The sequence below is a fragment of the Salvelinus alpinus genome, chromosome 18 (assembly GCF_045679555.1).
Source record: "Salvelinus alpinus chromosome 18, SLU_Salpinus.1, whole genome shotgun sequence".
Lineage (NCBI taxonomy): Eukaryota > Metazoa > Chordata > Actinopteri > Salmoniformes > Salmonidae > Salvelinus > Salvelinus alpinus.
In genome coordinates, this window is record NC_092103.1 from 31,480,517 (window position 1) to 31,498,962 (window position 18,446).

General features: G+C 46.0%; 1 protein-coding gene across 1 annotated transcript; it reads right to left on the bottom strand.

Moving 5' to 3' along the window:
- Positions 1-15,488: 15,488 nt before the first annotated feature.
- Positions 15,489-17,540, bottom strand: LOC139543440 (uncharacterized). Its single transcript, XM_071349542.1, has one exon. The coding sequence runs from the start codon at positions 17,538-17,540 to the stop codon at positions 15,489-15,491; it is 2,052 nt and encodes a 683-aa protein (XP_071205643.1).
- Positions 17,541-18,446: the final 906 nt, after the last annotated feature.

Below are 18,446 nucleotides of genomic sequence, written 5' to 3' on the forward strand. Positions count from 1 at the left end.
CCATATGAGTTTTGTTATCCTCACAGACATCATTCAAACAGTTTTAGAAACGTCAGAGTGTTTTCCATCCAAATCTACTAATAATATGCATATCCTAGCCTCTGGGCCTGAGTAGCAGGCAGTTTACTCTGGGCACGCTTTTCATCCGGACGTGAAAATACTGCCCCCTAAACCAGTGAGGTAAAAGACACAGTTAAGTTAGTGTATGTAAACTTCTGACCCACTGGAATTGTGATACAGTGAATTATAAATGAAATAATCTGTCTGTAAACAATTGTTGGAAAAATGACTTGTGTCATGCACAAAGTATATGTCCTAACCGACTTGCCAAAACTATAGTTTGTTGACAAGAAATTTGTGGAGTGGTTAAAAAATGAGTTTTAATGACTGAAACATAAGTGTATGTAAACTTCCGACTTAAACACACTCTTTTATGTACAGCCAAGGACCTCTAAATCTAACGTTTCATCATGCCTGTGAATATTAAACGTAAAATGTCCCGATCATTTGTCTCGTCTTATGATCGGATCCACCCTCCGCTTTTGATCTTCTGCTTTGGACTTACTGACAGCAGACTGTCATTCTGACGAGTCTGTGGATGGTTCTGGTGCACAGTGGCCTGCTGGAGAGGAGAAGAGAAGAGAGGAGAGGCGACAGAGAAGAGGAGAGAAAATGGAGTCCTATAATTCATGTAAAACTCTTCTCTCTCTCTCTCTCTCTCTCTCTTCCCCCCTCTTCAAAAAGCCCAAAGCACAGCATTTTTCTGTTAATTACAGCATAGATCATCCTCACCCCACACCAAACACCCTTTTTCCTCCTGTCCTCGCTCCACTTTTTATTATTTTACCAGAGAAATTGTACTCTCACACTATCATAAATCTTAGAGAGGATTTCCATTCATATTGATATATGATCCCAATCAGCTCTGTCCTCAATAAGCAACAGCCTGGCCATTACACTGTTCTCTAACAAACACAATGTTTAGAGGCAGTCTATGTTTCAATAAACACAATACAAGAGTTGTGAAATCAGTGTTGATATGATTATCTGTACTGAATTACATTTCAATAGATCAATAGATTGATCAATAGGAGAGTCTGTGTGCTATTGAGTACAACTTGTGCGATTGCTGCATACAACCTCATAATAGGCTGAATAGAAGGGAGCCTATCATGGCAGAGCTATGGACATATTAGGTAGGATTGTCTCTTCATACTGTGTAATTAAGTTCACATCTCCATTCCCCTTTCCAGCCTGTGTATCTATTTGGTGAAACACTTCTATTACAACATGCAGCCTCTCAGCCAGCCTCTCAGCCTCTCAGCCAGCCTCTCAGCTTCTCAGGCAGCCTCTCAGCCAGCCTCTTTACCTATGGCTCTATTGAGTACAACACAGAAAATTAGTCAATCAGTCAGTCAGTGCAATACACGTACGCACACACACACCCACACCCACACCCACACCCACACCCACACCCACACCCACACCCACACACACACACACACACACACACACACACACACACACACACACACACACACACACACACACTCTGATCGCCCATGCTGGTTCTGTCTGGAAGACATGGAAAGACCATTATGTGGAGGAGGAGATGAGAGCCTTGTCAGCATGACAGCTCAATGTCAAGCAAATCCTTCCTGAATATTGTGTGTGTGTGTGTGTGTGTGTGTGTGTGTGTGTGTGTGTGTGTGTGTGTGTGTGTGTGTGTGTGTGTGTGTGTGTGTGTGTGTGTGTGTGTGTGTGTGTGTGTGTGTGTGTGTGTGTGTGTGTGTGTGTGTGTGTGTGTGTGTGTGTGTGTGTGTGTGTGTGTGTCCACTTCTGAGGAATAAAGAAAAATATCCCTGCTGAGATTTTCAATGTTCTGTTACCATATGACACAAGTTAAGTACAATACATACACAGGAAAAAAAGGGCAAAGCAAATACAGACATTAATTCACACATAACTCACTTTAGTACACACGCACACACATTTATTGCAAAGAACCAATTTGCCTAATTGGTAGACTTTTTCCATCCCTTTGTGTGTGTTTATTTTCTTTCAGAAACAGACCAGGGGCTGTGACATGAGGAGTACAGTAGTACATTCAATGCTAGCTAGCTAAATACATGAGCAGAGCAGGAATAGAGATGAGTATGTGGGAGAGAGAGGAAGGGAAGCAGTTAAGTTTACATATGTTTTATTTTCACATAAACCGGATGGGAGCAGTGAAATGTGTTGTTTTGAAGGTAGTAGTACAGCGCCATTGGAGAAAATTACGGTTAAGTGCCTTGCTCAAGGGCTAGAGTTTATATTGGACAAATTCAGCTAGGTCTATCCCTTTTTCATTCCGTTTGCTTCCGTTTAAGATTTGTTTTCAACATAATCGGCAAAATGAATACACCCTTAATCACCCGCACACACAGTTAGGAAGAGATCGTCATTTCATGGAGTCTGTGAAACAAGAAACCACATGGAAAAAGTGGTAAGCAAGTTAGGTCCAAAAGATATTTTCACGAAGTGAAATTAATTTATTGTGTTAGAGGTTTCTTGATGCTTGTATCTAAACCAAAGTTGATAATTTTAAGACTGTTCTATACATCCGCTGGGGTCTCTATAAGCTTCTAAATTAGGTCCTAAACCTAACATGAAAGTGCATCCTTGTGTGGGCTAAAATAGTAAAAATGTTTTCCTTGGGGTAAGTTGAACCAATGGCCAATGGGATATGAGGTAGCTACAGGGCCTGACCTACAGTACCAGTCAAAAGTTTGAACACACCTACTCATTCCAGGGTTTGTCTTTATTTTAACTATTATCTACATTGTAGAATGAAGACATCAAAACTATGAAATAACACATATGGAATCAGGTAGTAACCAAAAAAGTGTTAAACAGATCAAAATATATGTTATATTTAGATTTTTTTATTTTACCATTATTTTACCAGGTAAGTTGACTGAGAACACATTCTTATTTGCAGCAACAACCTGGGGAATAGTTACAGGGGAGAGGAGGGGGATGAATGAGCCAATTGTAAACTGGGGATTATTAGGTGACCGTGATGGTTGAGGGCCAGATTGGGAATTTAGCCAGGACACCAGGGTTAACACCCCTACTCTTACAATAAGTGCCATGGGATCTTTAATGACCTCAGAGAGTCAGGACACCCGTTTAACGTCCCATCCGAAAGACGGCACCCTACACAGAGCAGTGTCCCCAATCACTGCCCTGGGGCATTGGGATCTTTGTTTAGACCAGAGGAAAGAGTGCCTCCTACTGGCCCTCCAACACCACTTCCAGCAGCACCTGGTCTCCCATCCAGGGACTGACCAGGACCAACCCTGCTTAGCTTCAGAAGCAAGCCAGCAGTGGTATGCAGGGTGGTATGCTGCTGGCAGATTCTTCAAAGTAGCCATCCTTTGCCTTGATGACAGCTTTGCACACTCTTGGCATTCTCTCAACCAGATTCATGAGGTAGTCACCTGCATTTCAGATAACAGGTGTGCTCTGTTAAAATTGTATTTGTGAAATTTCTTTACTTCTTAATGCGTTTGAGCCAATCAGTTGTGTTGTGAGAAGGTAGGTGTGGTATACTTAAGATAGGCCTATTTGGTAAAAGACCAAGTCCATATTATGGCAAGAACAGCTCAAATGAGCAAAGAGAAACAACATTACTTTAAGTCAATCTGGAATATTTCAAGAAAGTTTCTTCAAGTGCAGTCGCAAAAACCATCAAGCGCTATGATGAAACTAGCACTCAAGAGGACCGCCACACGAAAGGAAGACCCAGAGTTACCTCTGCTGCAGACGATAAGTTTGTTAGAGTTATCAGCCTCAGAAATTGGAGCCAAAATAAATGCTTCACAGAGTTCAAGTAACAGACACATCTCAACATCAACTATGTCATCAGAGCGCAACGTATGTTTGTTGTTGTTGAACGCTGTCGAACGCCGAAACCTGAACTAAAGACCTCGGTTTAAAAGCTGACAGTGTTTTATATACTTTTATTTTATTTTGAAACCTGCGGCTCTGTTGGGCTAAATTGTTGTGAGCTTTGCTATCTGTCCCGGGATTCTGCCAGATTCCATATAGGGGGAGAGATGCGAAAGCCCAGCTAGCCTAGCTGGCTCGGCGGTCTGAAACGGAGGCCGCTATTGAACGTTTCCAGCGTTGCAGGAGCTGTGTTTACTTTGCTTTGTTCCGGGACAATGTGTACGGCACTGACTTTCAATGTAGCAACTGCTTTCTGCGGAGGAGCAAGCAAGTAGCAAGAAGTACTCTTAGCAAGCAAGTAGCAAACCTACATAAGCTAATGGGGAACCCACGCCCACCTACTTTTTATTTTTCTTCCACCCCAGTAGCCGGACGGCGCTCTGGTCTGGTGGAAGTTTCGCTGCCGTGCCGGCTCTCCACAGCCGACTGGCCGGTGCTAGGCAGGGATCCATCCCCGAAGGGGTCTTCCCCTTCCCAGGAGAACGGAGCTGTTCTCGACCCAACCAACCAGCCATGGAGGTACAGTACGTCACTTGCCGTGGAAGTCGAAGAAGGTGTCCTCTGGCAACGGGGGTCTCCATGGAGATGTTGACCCTGGAACTGGCACAGACCAGAAACATCTTTGCCGCCCTGGATGCAGAGGTTCAGGCGCCTTCGTCATTGGTGGCTTCCCAACCAAGATCAGATCCGGAGTTACCTGCGTCTTCGTCCTCGGTTCTGTCTCCTTCTCCAGTGGCTCCTATTTTGGGTTCAGATCTTTGGAGCTCCCATTCTCACCAGACTGTGAGGCTGACTGAGAGACCGGCCCATTCAACATCACCAGCTGTCATCATAGGCAGCTCTATGGTAAGAAACATCTCTGTCCCCAAGGCAAAAACCCTGTGCTACCCAGGAGTACAGGACATAACAAGTACAGGACATAACAAGGCTGCTTCCACAGGACATACAGGACATAACAAGGCTGCAAGTACAGGACATAACAAGGCTGCTTCCAACAGCTGACACTGTTGTAGTCCATTTGGGGTCAAATGATTATTGATTTTAAAGAACTGATTTTAGCATTAAAAGATGCCAAAAATCGGCCAATAATTTCAGGTCCAGTACCACTGTTGGGCGCAGGTGTGAAAGACTCAGCAGACTGCTTGCATTACATATTTGGCTAAAAGACTACTGTAGCTCTGCTGGAGTCACTTTTATAGATAACTTTGACACCTTCTGGAACAGAAGATTCTCTACAGGAATGACGGAGTCCATCCAAATCATCTTGGCCCATGGACTCCTGTCCACGCATTTCAAGGCCGCTTTGAAATAATGACTGGTAAATGATCCAAGACCAGCTCAGTTAATCTCTACCATTGTGACAATGAGTCGTCATAATGCTGCATTTATTTTCTTTTTTTTTCTTTTCTTCTTTTTTTTTTTTTCACCTTTATTTAACCAGGTAGGCTAGTTGAGAACAAGTTCTCATTTGCAACTGCGACCTGGCCAAGATAAAGCATAGCAGTGTGAACAGACAACACAGAGTTACACATGGAGTAAACAATAAACAAGTCAATAACATGGTAGAAAAAAAAGAGAATCTATATACAATGTGTGCAAAAGGCATGAGGTAGGCAATAAATCGAATAATTACAATTTAGCAGATTAACACTGGAGTGCAAGAAGAGATACTGGTGTGCAAAAGAGCAGAAAAGTAAATAAATAAAAGCAGTATGGGGGGTGAGGTAGGTAAATTGGGTGGGTAGTTTACAGATGGACTATGTACAGCTGCAGCGATCGGTTAGCTGCTCGGATAGCAGATTTTTAAAGTTGTTGAGGGAGATAAAAGTCTCCAACTTCAGAGATTTTTGCAATTCGTTCCAGTCGCAGGCAGCAGAGAACTGGAAGGAAAGGCGTCCAAATGAGGTTTTGGCTTTAGGGATGATCAGTGAGATACACCTGCTGGAGCGCGTGCTGCGGGTGGGTGTAGCCATCGTGACCAGTGAACTGAGATAAGGCGGCACTTTACCTAGCATAGCCTTGTAGATGACCTGGAGCCAGTGGGTCTGACGACGAACATGTAGCGAGGGCCAGCCGACTAGGGCATACAGGTCGCAGTGGTGGGTCGTATAAGGTGCTTTAGTAACAAAACGAATGGCACTGTGATAAACTGCATCCAGTTTGCTGAGTAGAGTATTGGAAGCTATTTTGTAGATGACATCGCCGAAGTCGAGGATCGGTAGGATAGTCAGTTTTACTAGGGTAAGTTTGGCGGCGTGAGTGAAGGAGGCTTTGTTGCGGAATAGAAAGCCGATTCTTGATTTGATTTTGGATTGGAGATGTTTGATATGAGTCTGGAAGGAGAGTTTGCAGTCTAGCCAGACACCTAGGTACTTATAGATGTCCGCATATTCTAGGTCGGAACCGTCCAGGGTGGTGATGCTAGTCGGGCGTGCGGGTGCAGGCAGCGAACGGTTGAAAAGCATGCATTTGGTTTTACTAGCGTTTAAGAGCAGTTGGAGGCCACGGAAGGAGTGTTGTATGGCATTGAAGCTCGTTTGGAGGTTAGATAGCACAGTGTCCAAGGAAGGGCCGGAAGTATATAGAATGGTGTCGTCTGCGTAGAGGTGGATCAGGGAATCGCCCGCAGCAAGAGCAACATCATTGATGTATACAGAGAAAAGAGTCGGCCCGAGAATTGAACCCTGTGGTACCCCCATAGAGACTGCCAGAGGACCGGACAACATGCCCTCCGATTTGACACACTGAACTCTGTCTGCAAAGTAGTTGGTGAACCAGGCAAGGCAGTCATTAGAAAAACCGAGGCTACTGAGTCTGCCGATAAGAATATGGTGATTGACAGAGTCGAAAGCCTTGGCCAGGTCGATGAAGACGGCTGCACAGTAATGTCTTTTATCGATGGCGGTTATGATATCGTTTAGTACCTTGAGCGTGGCTGAGGTGCACCCGTGACCGGCTCGGAAACCGGATTGCACAACGGAGAAGGTACGATGGGATTCGAGATGGTCAGTGATCTGTTTGTTGACTTGGCTTTCGAAGACCTTAGATAGGCAGGGCAGGATGGATATAGGTCTGTAACAGTTTGGGTCCAGGGTGTCTCCCCCTTTGAAGAGGGGGATGACCGCGGCAGCTTTCCAATCCTTGGGGATCTCAGATGATACGAAGGAGAGGTTGAACAGGCTGGTAATAGGGGGTGCGACAATGGCGGCGGACAGTTTCAGAAATAGGGGGTCCAGATTGTCAAGCCCAGCTGATTTGTATGGGTCCAGGTTTTCCAGCTCTTTCAGAACATCTGCTATCTGGATATGGGTAAAGGAGAAGCTGGGGAGGCTTGGGCGAGTAGCAGCGGGGGGGGCGGGGCTGTTGGCCAAGGTTGGAGTCGCCAGGAGGAAGGCATGGCCAGCCATTGAGAAATGTTTGTTGAAGTTTTCGATTATCACGGACTTATCAGTGGTGACCGTGTTACCTAGCCTCAGTGCAGTGGGCAGCTGGGAGGAGGTGCTCTTGTTTTCCATGGACTTTACAGTATCCCAGAACTTTTTGGAGTTAGAGCTACAGGATGCAAATTTCTGCTTGAAAAAGCTGGCCTTTGCTTTCCTGACTGACTGCGTGTATTGGTTCCTGACTTCCCTGAACAGTTGCATATCGCGGGGGCTCTTCGATGCTATTGCAGTTCGCCACAGGATGTTTTTGTGCTGGTCGAGGGCAGTCAGGTCTGGAGTGAACCAAGGGCTATATCTGTTCTTGGTTCTGCATTTTTTTGAACGGAGCATGCTTGTCTAATATGGTGAGGAAGTAACTTTTAAAGAATGACCAGGCATCCTCAACTGACGGGATGAGGTCAATATCCTTCCAGGGTACCCGGGCCAGGTCGATTAGAAAGGCCTGCTCGCAGAAGTGTTTTAGGGAGCGTTTGACATTGATGAGGGGTGGTCGTTTGACCGCGGACCCGTGGCGGATACAGGCAATGAGGCAGTGATCGCTGAGATCTTGATTGAAGACAGCAGAGGTGTATTTGGAGGGCAGGTTGGTCAGGATAATGTCTATTAGGGTGCCCATGTTTACGGATTTAGGGTTGTACCTGGTGGGTTCCTTGATGATTTGTGTGAGATTGAGGGCATCAAGCTTGGATTGTAGGACTGCCGGGGTGTTAAGCATATCCCAGTTTAGGTCACCTAACAGAACAAACTCTGAAGCTAGATGGGGAGCGATCAATTCACAGATGGTGTCCAGGGCACAGCTGGGAGCTGAGGGGGGTCGGTAGCAGGCGGCAACAGTGAGAGACTTATTTCTGGAGAGATTAATTTTTAAAATTAGAAGTTCGAACTGTTTGGGCATAGACCTGGAAAGTATGACAGAACTTTGCAGGCTATCTCTGCAGTAGATTGCATCAAATGTACATGATCTTAGGGGCATTGGCAAACACAATGTAAGTAATAAAACCTGGATCAGGTTGTCAGTCAACCTACCAGGGTAGTTACAAACAGCACAGGTATTAAATCATCAACATGTATTGATCACATCTTTATTAATGCTGTAGATATTTTCTTTAAAGCAGTATCCAAATCCATAGGATATAGTCATCACAATATAATAGCCATATCTAGGAAAAGCAAAGTTCCAAAAGCTGGGCCTAATATAGTGTATAAGAGGTCATACAAGATGTTTTGTAGTGATTCATATGTTGATGTAAAGAATATTTATTGGTCTGTGGTGTGTAATGAGGAGCAACCAGATGCTGCACTTGACGCATTTATGAAACTACTTATTCCAGTTACTAATAAGCACGCACCCGTTAAGAAAATGACTGTAAAAACTGTTAAATCCCTGTGATTGATGAGGAATTTGAAAAATTGCATGGCTGAGAGGGTTAATGCAAAAGGTATGGCAATTAAGTGGCAGCCCAACTGATTGGCAAACGTACTGCAAATTGAGAAATCATGTGAACAAACTAAATAAACATAAACTACACAATGAAACAAAGATAAATTATATAAAGAATGATAGTAAAAAGCTTTGGTGCACCTTAAATTACATTTTGGGGAAACAAAGCCAACTCAGGTCCTTCATTCATTGAATCAGATGGCTCATTCATCACAAAGCCCAGTGATAATTGCAAACTACTTTAATTACTTTTTCATTGGCAAGATAAGCAAACTTAGGGATGACATGCCAGCAACAAACACTGACACTACACATCCAAGTATATCGAACCAAGTTATTAAAGACAAGAATTGTACTTTTGAGTTCCGTAAAGTCAGTGTGGAAGAGGTGAAACAATTATTGTTGTCTGTAAACAATGACAAGGCACCGGGGTCTGACAATCTGGATGGAAAATTACTGAGGATAATAGCAGACGATGTTGTCACTCGTATTTGCCATATCTTCAATTTAAGCCTACTAAAGAGCGTGTTCCCTCAGGCCTGGAGGAAAGCTAAAGTCATTCGCTACCCAAGAATAGTAAAGCCCCCTTTACTGGCTCAAATAGCCGACCAATCAGCCTGTTACCAACCCTTAGTTGGTAACAGTGTTTGACCAGATACAATGCTATTTCACAGTAAACAAATTGACAACATAATTTCAGCATGCTTACAGGAAGGACACTCAACAAGCACAGCACTTACACACATAACTGATGGCTGAGAGAAATTGATGATAAATTGATGATAAAATGATTGTGGGGGCTGTCTTGTTAGACTTCAGTGCAGCTTTTGACATTATTGATCATAGTCTGATGATGGAAAAGCATATGTGTTATGGCTTTACACCCCCTGCTATAATGTGGATAAATAGTTACTTGTCTAACAGAACACAGAGGGTGTTCTTTAATGGAAGCCTCTCAAATATAATCCAGTTAGAATCAGAAATTCCCCAGGGGAGCTGTTTAGGCCCCTTGCTTTTTTCCATTTTTACTAACGACATGCCACTAACTTTGAGTAAAGCCTGAGTGTCTATGCATGTGGATGACTCAACAATATCCACGTCAGCTACTACAGCTACTACAGCAACGGAAATGACTGCAACACTCAACAAAGAGCTGCAGTTAGTTTCAGAGTGGGTGGCAAGTATTTCTAAAGTATTTCTAAAACTAAAAGCACTGTATTTGGAACAAAACACTTACTAAACCCTAAACCTCAACTCAGTCTTGTAATAAATAATGTGGATTGAGCAAGTTGAGATGACTAAACTGCTTGGAGTAACCCTAGATTGTAAACTGTCATGGTCAAAACATATTGATGCAGTAGTAGCTAAGATGGGGAGAAGTCTGTCTATAATAAAGTGATGCTCTGCCTTCTTAACAACATTATAAACAAGGCAGGTCCTACAAGCTCTAGTTTTGTTGCTCCTTGACTTCTGTTCAGTTGTGTGGTCAGGTGCCACAAAAAAGGAGTTAGGAAAATTGCAATTGGCTCAGAACAGGGCAGCACAGCTGGCCCTTGGATGTACACAGAGAGCTAATATTAAGAATATACATGTCAATCTCTACTGGCTGAAAGTGGAGGAGAGATTGACTTCATCACTACTTTTATTTTATGAGAGGTATTGACATGTTGAATGCACCGAGCTGTCTGTCTACACTACTGGCACACAGCTCGTACACCAATGCATGCACCACAAGACATGTCACAAGAGGTCTCTTCAAAGTCCAGAACAGACTATGGGAGGCGCACAGTACTACATAGAGCCATGACGACATGGAACTCTGTTCCACATCAAGTAACTGATGCAAGCAGTAAACATTGATTTAAAAAACACATAAAAAACACCTTATGGAACAGCGGGGACTGTGTTGCAACACAAACATTGGCACAGACACATGCACAATGCACCTGTACTGACCTCGCCTTCTGGATGATAGCGGGGTGAACAGGCAGTGGCTCGGGTGGTTGTTGTCCTTGATGATCTTTTTGGCCTTCCTGTGACATCGGGTGGTGTAGGTGTCCTGGAGGGCAGGTAGTTTGCCCCCAGTGATGTGTTGTGCAGACCTCACTACCCTCTGGAGAGCCTTATGGTTGTGGGGAGAGCTGTTGCCGTACCAGGCGGTGATAGCCTGACAAGATGCTCTCGATTGTGCATCTGTAAAAGTTTGTGAGTGTTTTTGGTGACAAGCCCGAATTTCTTCAGCCTCCTGAGGTTGAAGAGGCGCTGCTGCGCCTTCTTCACAACACTGTCTGTGTGGGTGGACCAATTCAGTTTGTCCTTGATGTGTACGCCGAGGAACTTAAAACTTACTACCCTCTCCACTACTGTCCCGTCGATGTGGATAGGGGGGGGGGGGGTGCTCCCTCTGCTGTTTCCTGAAGTCCACGATCATCTCCTTTGTTTTGTTGACGTTGAGTGTGAGGTTATTTTCCTGACATCACACTCCGAGGGCCCTCACCTCCTCCCTGTAGGTCATCTCGTCGTTGTTGGTAATCAAGCCTACCACTGCGGTGTCGTCTGCAAACTTGATATTTGAGTTGGAGGCGTGCATGGCCACGCAGTCGTGGGTGAACAGGGAGTACAGGAGAAGGCTCAGAACGCACCCTTGTGGGGCCCCAGTGTTGAGGATCAGTGGGATGGAGATGTTGTTACCTACCCTCACCACCTGGGGGGGACCGTCAGGAAGTCCAGTACCCAGTTGCACAGGGCGGGGTCGAGACCCAGGGTCTCGAGCTTGATGACGAGTTGAGGGTACTATGGTGTTAAATGCTGAGCTGTAGTCGATGAACAGCATTCTCACATAGGTATTTCTCTTGTCCAGATGGGTTAGGGCAGTGTGCAGTGTGGTTGCGTCGTCTGTGGACCTATTGGGGCGGTAAGCAAATTGGAGTGTGGTCTAGGGTGTCAGGTAGGGTGGAGGTGATATGGTCCTTGACTAGTCTCTCAAAGCACTTCATGTGGACGGAAGTGAGTGCTACGGGGCGGTAGTCGTTTAGCTCAGTTACCTTCGCTTTCTTGGGAACAGGAACAATGGTGGCCCTCTTGAAGCATGTGGGAACAGTAGACTGGGATAAGGATTGATTGGAGATGTCTGTAAACACACCAGCCAGCTGGTCTGCCCATGCTCTGAGAACGCGGCTGGGGATGCCGTCTGGGCCTGCAGCCTTGCGAGGGTTAACACGTTTAAATGTTTTACTCACGTCGGCTGCAGTGAAGGAGAGTCCGCAGGTTTTGGTAGCGGGCCGTGTCAGTGGCACTGTATTGTCCTCAAAGCGAGCAAAGAAGTTGTTTAGTTTGTCTGGGAGCAAGACAACCTGGTCCGCGACGGAACTGGTTTTCTTTTTGTAGTCCGTGATTGACTGTAGACCCTGCCACATACCTCTCGTGTCTGAGCCGTTGAATTGCGACTCTACTTTGTCTCTATACTGACGCTTAGCTTGTTTGATTGCCTTGCGGAGGGAATAGCTACACTGTTTGTATTCGGTCATGTTTCCAGTCACCTTGCCCTGGTTAAAAGCAGTGGTTCGCGCTTTCAGTTTCGTGCGAATGCAAGGAGCACCACCAAGGAGCACCACCAAGCAAGCAGCACCATGAAGACCAAAGAGCTCTCCAAACAGGTTAGGGACAAAGGTGTTGTCACGCCCTGACCTTAGAGAGCCTTTTTATGTCTCTATTTTGGTTTGGTCAGGGTGTGATTGGGGTGTGCATTCTATGTTCTGATTTCTATGTTTTTGTATTTCTATGTGTTGGCCGGGTATGGTTCTCAATCGGGGACAGCTGTCTAGCGTTGTTTCTGATTGGGAATCATACTTAGGCAGCCTTTTCCTCTGTTGTCATTGTGGGAAGTTGATTTTGTTAGGAGCATTATAGCCCAAGTTAAGCTTCACGGCCATTTCTATGTTTATTGTTTTGTTGGCGACATCATTAAAATAAAAGTATGTCCGCTCACCACGCTGCACCTTGGTCTTCCTTGAACGACGGTTGTGACAGGTGTGGAGAAGTACAGATTAGGGTTGGGTTGTAAAAAAATAACAGAAACTTTGAACATCCCACGGAGCACCATTAAATCCATTATTAAAAAATGGAAAGAATATGGCACCACAACAAACCTGCCAAGAGAGTGCCGCCCACCAAAACTCACGTATCAGGCAAGGAGGGCATTAATTAGAGAGGCAACAAAGAGGCCAAATATAACCCTGAAGGAGCTGCAAAGCGCCACAGCGGAGATTGGAGTATCTGTCCACAGGACCACTTTAAACCGTACACTCCACAGAGCTGGGGTTTACGGAAGAGTGGCCAGAAAAACTCCCCAAACATATGGAAGAAGGGGTACTCTGGTCAGATGAGACTAAAATGTAGCTTTTCGCCAGCAAGGAAAATGCTATGTCTGGCGCAAACCCAACACCTCTCATCACCCCAAGAACAACATCCCCACAGCAATATGCTGCCACCACCATGCTTCACTGTGGGGATGTTTTTCATCGGCAGGGACTGGAAAACTGGTCAGAATTGAAGGAATGATGGATGGCGCTAAATACAGGGAAATTCTTGAAGGAAACCTGTTTCAGTCTTCCAGAGATTTGAGACTGGGACAGAGGTTCACCTTCCAGCAGGACAATGACCCTAAGCATACTGGTAAAGCAACACTCGAGTGGTTTAAGGGGAAAAATGTAAATGTCTTGGAATGGCCTAGGCAAAGCCCAGACCCCAATTGAGAATCTGTGGTATGACTTAAAGATTGCTGTACACCAGCGGAACCCAACAACTTGAATGAGCTGGAGCAGTTTTGCCTTGAAGAATGGGCAAAAATCCCAGCGGCTAGATGTGCCAAGCTTATAGAGACATACCCCAAGAGACTTGCAGCTGTAATTGCTGCAAAAGGTGGCTCTACAAAGTATTGACTTTTGGGGGAGGGGGGGGGGTAGTTATGTACGTTCTAATGTGCTGTTTTTTTGTCTTATATAATATAATAAATAAATAATTTGCATCTTCAAAATCGTGGGCATGTTGTGTAAATCAAATGATACAAACCCCCCAAAAAATATTTTTTAATTCCAGGTTGTAAGTTAACAAAATAGGAAAAATGTCAAGGGAGGTGAATACTTTTGTAAGCCACTGTAAAGGACACCAACAAGAAGCAGAGACTTGCTTGGGCCAAGAAACATGCGCAATAGACATTAGACTGGTAGAAACCTGTCCTTTGGTCTGATGAGTCCAAATTTTTGATTTTTGGTTCCAACCGCTGTGTCTTTGTGAGACGCAGAGTAGGTGAACGGATGATCTCTGCATGTGTGGTTCCCAACAGGAAGCAGTGAAGGAAAAGCAGCCAACAAGTGCTCAGCATATGTTGGAACTCCTGCATATAACATTTTTGTGATTACTACATGATTCCATATGTGTTATTTCATAGTTCATAGTTCAGTTATTTCATAATTGTGATTGTGTTGAATTGTGTTTGGGAAATAAAGATAGACATGGCTTTAAAAAAGTTGTTGTAATATTTTATTCAGTACAACAATTTGTAGGCTGCATAACTTACCTTGTCCTGCGGCTCAACTTACTCCATATTCGATGTAAGTTGTGCCAAGAGACCACTTTTTTTGGACAAGCTTCGTTTTCAAAACTGTAATGTAAACAGGAATTCTGATTATTTCCAGGGATACACAACATCCTGAAATATATGTAGATAACTATGCTAGAAAGAATACTATATTCCCCTTGATGGAGTGATGCTGAATGTAAAACATTGCTCAACCCCTACAAATACCCATCCTTTTCCCTGTGTATATAATTAGTCATGATGTATACAGAGCATAGGGCACATGTTATTTATCATGTTATTAATTACGCTGCTGTGCCTACCAGGTATCCAAGGTAGCGCTATGTGTGGAGCCTCAGTGAGCATTCAGACAGGGGTTATTTCAAGGTGTGGCTCCAACGTCTTAATTTTTCAGAGTTCAGAGAACAATGAGAGGTGCTAAAACACATCAAACAGCCAATTAGCCTGCTGAACCATGGGCCCGGTTCACAAAATACTGCAGCAGGAACACGGTTAGCTTTATTATTAGCCCCAAGATGACAGGTGACTTATTATGCTACAGTGCAGTCTGTCAATGTGCTCTGACTGAGTCAGGGAGTAAGCTGTGATGGTTTGGGTCTGTTTCAAAGGCCAGAAAGGTTGCCTTGGGCTTTAATTTCACACCAATGTTGACATCACACTTTGGGTCAAAAGTAGTGCACTTTAAAGGGAAAATGGGCCATTTGGGACTCAGTCGATGCCTCATATGAGTGGATGGGATTTGTGGGCTTTGAGCTGTGCCTGTTCTGAATGTTTAAACTAAGTAACACCTCCATAGCATACATTATGTATGTTTACAACGGAACTGCACTCAGTCCCACATTCCTCTCAGCCTCATCCCCATCCCTGGAGTTGCCTGGGACAGCTGTTCACATCAACTTAACAGGTGTTGCTGGTTAACCCCCCCCCCCCCTCTCTCTCTCCCTGTATCTCTCCCCCTCTCTCTCTCGCTCCCTCTCTCTCTCTCTCCCTCCTCTCTCTCTGTCTCTCTCTCTCAATCGCCGGTCTCACGTGTTGGGGGTGTGTATATCTCCCAGGTTTGAAGGCGTTCAGGAGGTGGGTGTGTTGGGGGTGTGTATATCTCCCAGGTTTTAAGGCGTTCAGGAGGTGGGTGTGTTGGGGGTGTGTATATCTCCCAGGTTTTAAGGCGTTGAGGAGGTGGGCGTGTTGGGGGTGTGTATATCTCCCAGGTTTTAAGGCGTTGAGGAGGTGGGGGTGTTGGGGGTGTGTATATCTCCCAGGTTTTAAGGTGTTGAGGAGGTGGGTGTGTTGGGGGTGTGTATATCTCCCAGGTTTGAAGGCGTTCAGGAGGTGGGGGTGTTGGGGCTGTTGGGGGTGTTAAGTAGGTGGGGGTGTTGCGGTCATTGAGGGGATGGGGTGTTGGGGATGTTAAGGAGGTGGGAGTGTTGGGGCGTTGAGGAGGTGGGGGTGTTGGGGTGTTGGGGAAGTTTGGGGTGTTGAGGAAGTGGGGGTGTTGGGGTGTTGGGGAAGTTTGGGGTGTTGAGGAAGTGGGGGTGTTGGAGTGTTGGGGAAGTTTGGGGTGTTGAGGAAGTGGGGGTGTTGGAGTTTTGGGGAAGTTTGGGGTGTTGAGGAAGTGGGGGTGTTGGAGTGTTGGGGAAGTTTGGGGTGTTGAGGAAGTGGGGGTGTTGAGGAGGTGGGGGTGTTGGGGCGTTGAGGAGGTGGGGGTGTTGGGGAAGTTTGGGGTGTTGTGGAAGTGGGGGTGTTGAGGAGGTGGGGTTGTTGGGGTGTTGGGGAAGTTTGGGGTGTTGAGGAAGTGGGGGTGTTGAGGAGGTGGGGGTGTTGGGGTGTTGGGGAAGTTTGGGGTGTTGAGGAAGTGGGGGTGTTGGGGAGTGGGGGTGTTGGGGTAGTGGGGGTGTTGGGGTGTTGGGGAAGTTTGGGGTGTTGTGGAAGTGTATATCTCCCAGGTTTGAAGGCGTTCAGGAGGTGGGTGTGTTGGGGGTGTGTATATCTCCCAGGTTTTAAGGCGTTCAGGAGGTGGGTGTGTTGGGGGTGTGTATATCTCCCAGGTTTTAAGGCGTTGAGGAGGTGGGCGTGTTGGGGGTGTGTATATCTCCCAGGTTTTAAGGCGTTGAGGAGGTGGGGGTGTTGGGGGTGTGTATATCTCCCAGGTTTTAAGGCGTTGAGGAGGTGGGTGTGTTGGGGGTGTGTATATCTCCCAGGTTTGAAGGCGTTCAGGAGGTGGGGGTGTTGGGGCTGTTGGGGGTGTTAAGTAGGTGGGGGTGTTGCGGTCATTGAGGGGATGGGGTGTTGGGGATGTTAAGGAGGTGGGAGTGTTGGGGCGTTGAGGAGGTGGGGGTGTTGGGGTGTTGGGGAAGTTTGGGGTGTTGAGGAAGTGGGGGTGTTGGGGTGTTGGGGAAGTTTGGGGTGTTGAGGAAGTGGGGGTGTTGGAGTGTTGGGGAAGTTTGGGGTGTTGAGGAAGTGGGGGTGTTGGAGTTTTGGGGAAGTTTGGGGTGTTGAGGAAGTGGGGGTGTTGGAGTGTTGGGGAAGTTTGGGGTGTTGAGGAAGTGGGGGTGTTGAGGAGGTGGGGGTGTTGGGGCGTTGAGGAGGTGGGGGTGTTGGGGAAGTTTGGGGTGTTGTGGAAGTGGGGGTGTTGAGGAGGTGGGGTTGTTGGGGTGTTGGGGAAGTTTGGGGTGTTGAGGAAGTGGGGGTGTTGAGGAGGTGGGGGTGTTGGGGTGTTGGGGAAGTTTGGGGTGTTGAGGAAGTGGGGGTGTTGGGGAAGTGGGGGTGTTGGGGAAGTGGGGGTGTTGGGGTGTTGGGGAAGTTTGGGGTGTTGTGGAAGTGGGGGTGTTGATGAGGTGGGGGTGTTGGGGTGTTGGGGAAGTTTGGGGTGTTGAGGAAGTGGGGGTGTTGAGGAGGTGGGGTTGTTGGGGCGTTGAGGAGGTGGGGGTGTTGGGGAAGTGGGGGTGTTGAGGAGGTGGGGTTGTTGGGGTGTTGGGGAAGTTTGGGGTGTTGAGGAGGTGGGGGTGTTGGGGAGATGGGGGTGTTGGGGAGGTGGGATGTTGAGGTGTATATACACTACTACCATAAAGGTTATATATCACTCATTATTTTGATCCAGAAATAGTTTTGTTTGCGGTGTGAGATGCAGAATTAAATGGCATATCATGAAATAAAGCCTCATCCCTCATTGCTTTTCAAACCGACGGCCATTCTAAAATCCGAACCATTGCTCAGCGGCCCATCATAAAACCCTGTTGTATTTTTATACATAGAGGGAATCTGACCGGCAGCTCTGTCATTGCGCTTCCTCTGTGGTATTTCTCAGAGTGATGTTCCATGTTCACTCATTTGATTATCATTGTGTGCCGGTTCTATGAGTAAATACTGGTAATGACCTATACATGGAATCTGTCGGAGCAATTCAGTGGTTCAATGACAGTGGGGAGGTTTCAGTCACCAACATGGCAGAGGCAGATTTGATGATCAATGGGTGTGTGTGTGTGACCACTATGTATGTGTGATTATAACCCTTATAGAGACATCCAAGAGCAGGAGTGGTATTGATTCATAAACTGTGTGTGTGTCACCATTTAGTCAGCCTTTCACCCAACATCTCTGCTCTTGTACGTCAAGTATTATGTTTAGTTCAGCGCTGGAGCGATGATTCTTTATCATTGTCATCGTGATGCCTCTAGTTCTCTGTAAAGTCCCCAGTGTTTTAAAGGAAAACAGAGAAGAGTGGCAACACAAGGACGGGAAGAAAGGCTAAAAGTATGTTTTTGATTCTGTGGAATTATGTTTTGTTAGATCAGCACCCTGGGTGTCAGAGACGGGGAGAGAGAGGGGCTGTGGAAGGATACATTGAGATGGATTACGATATTAAATATTTTGCGGAATCGTGCAATGCCATCAGAGTGGTCAGCGTTATCAAATCCTTATTGGAATCAGGATGCACAGTATATCAAATGTCAACCACTTATCACAGCCAAGA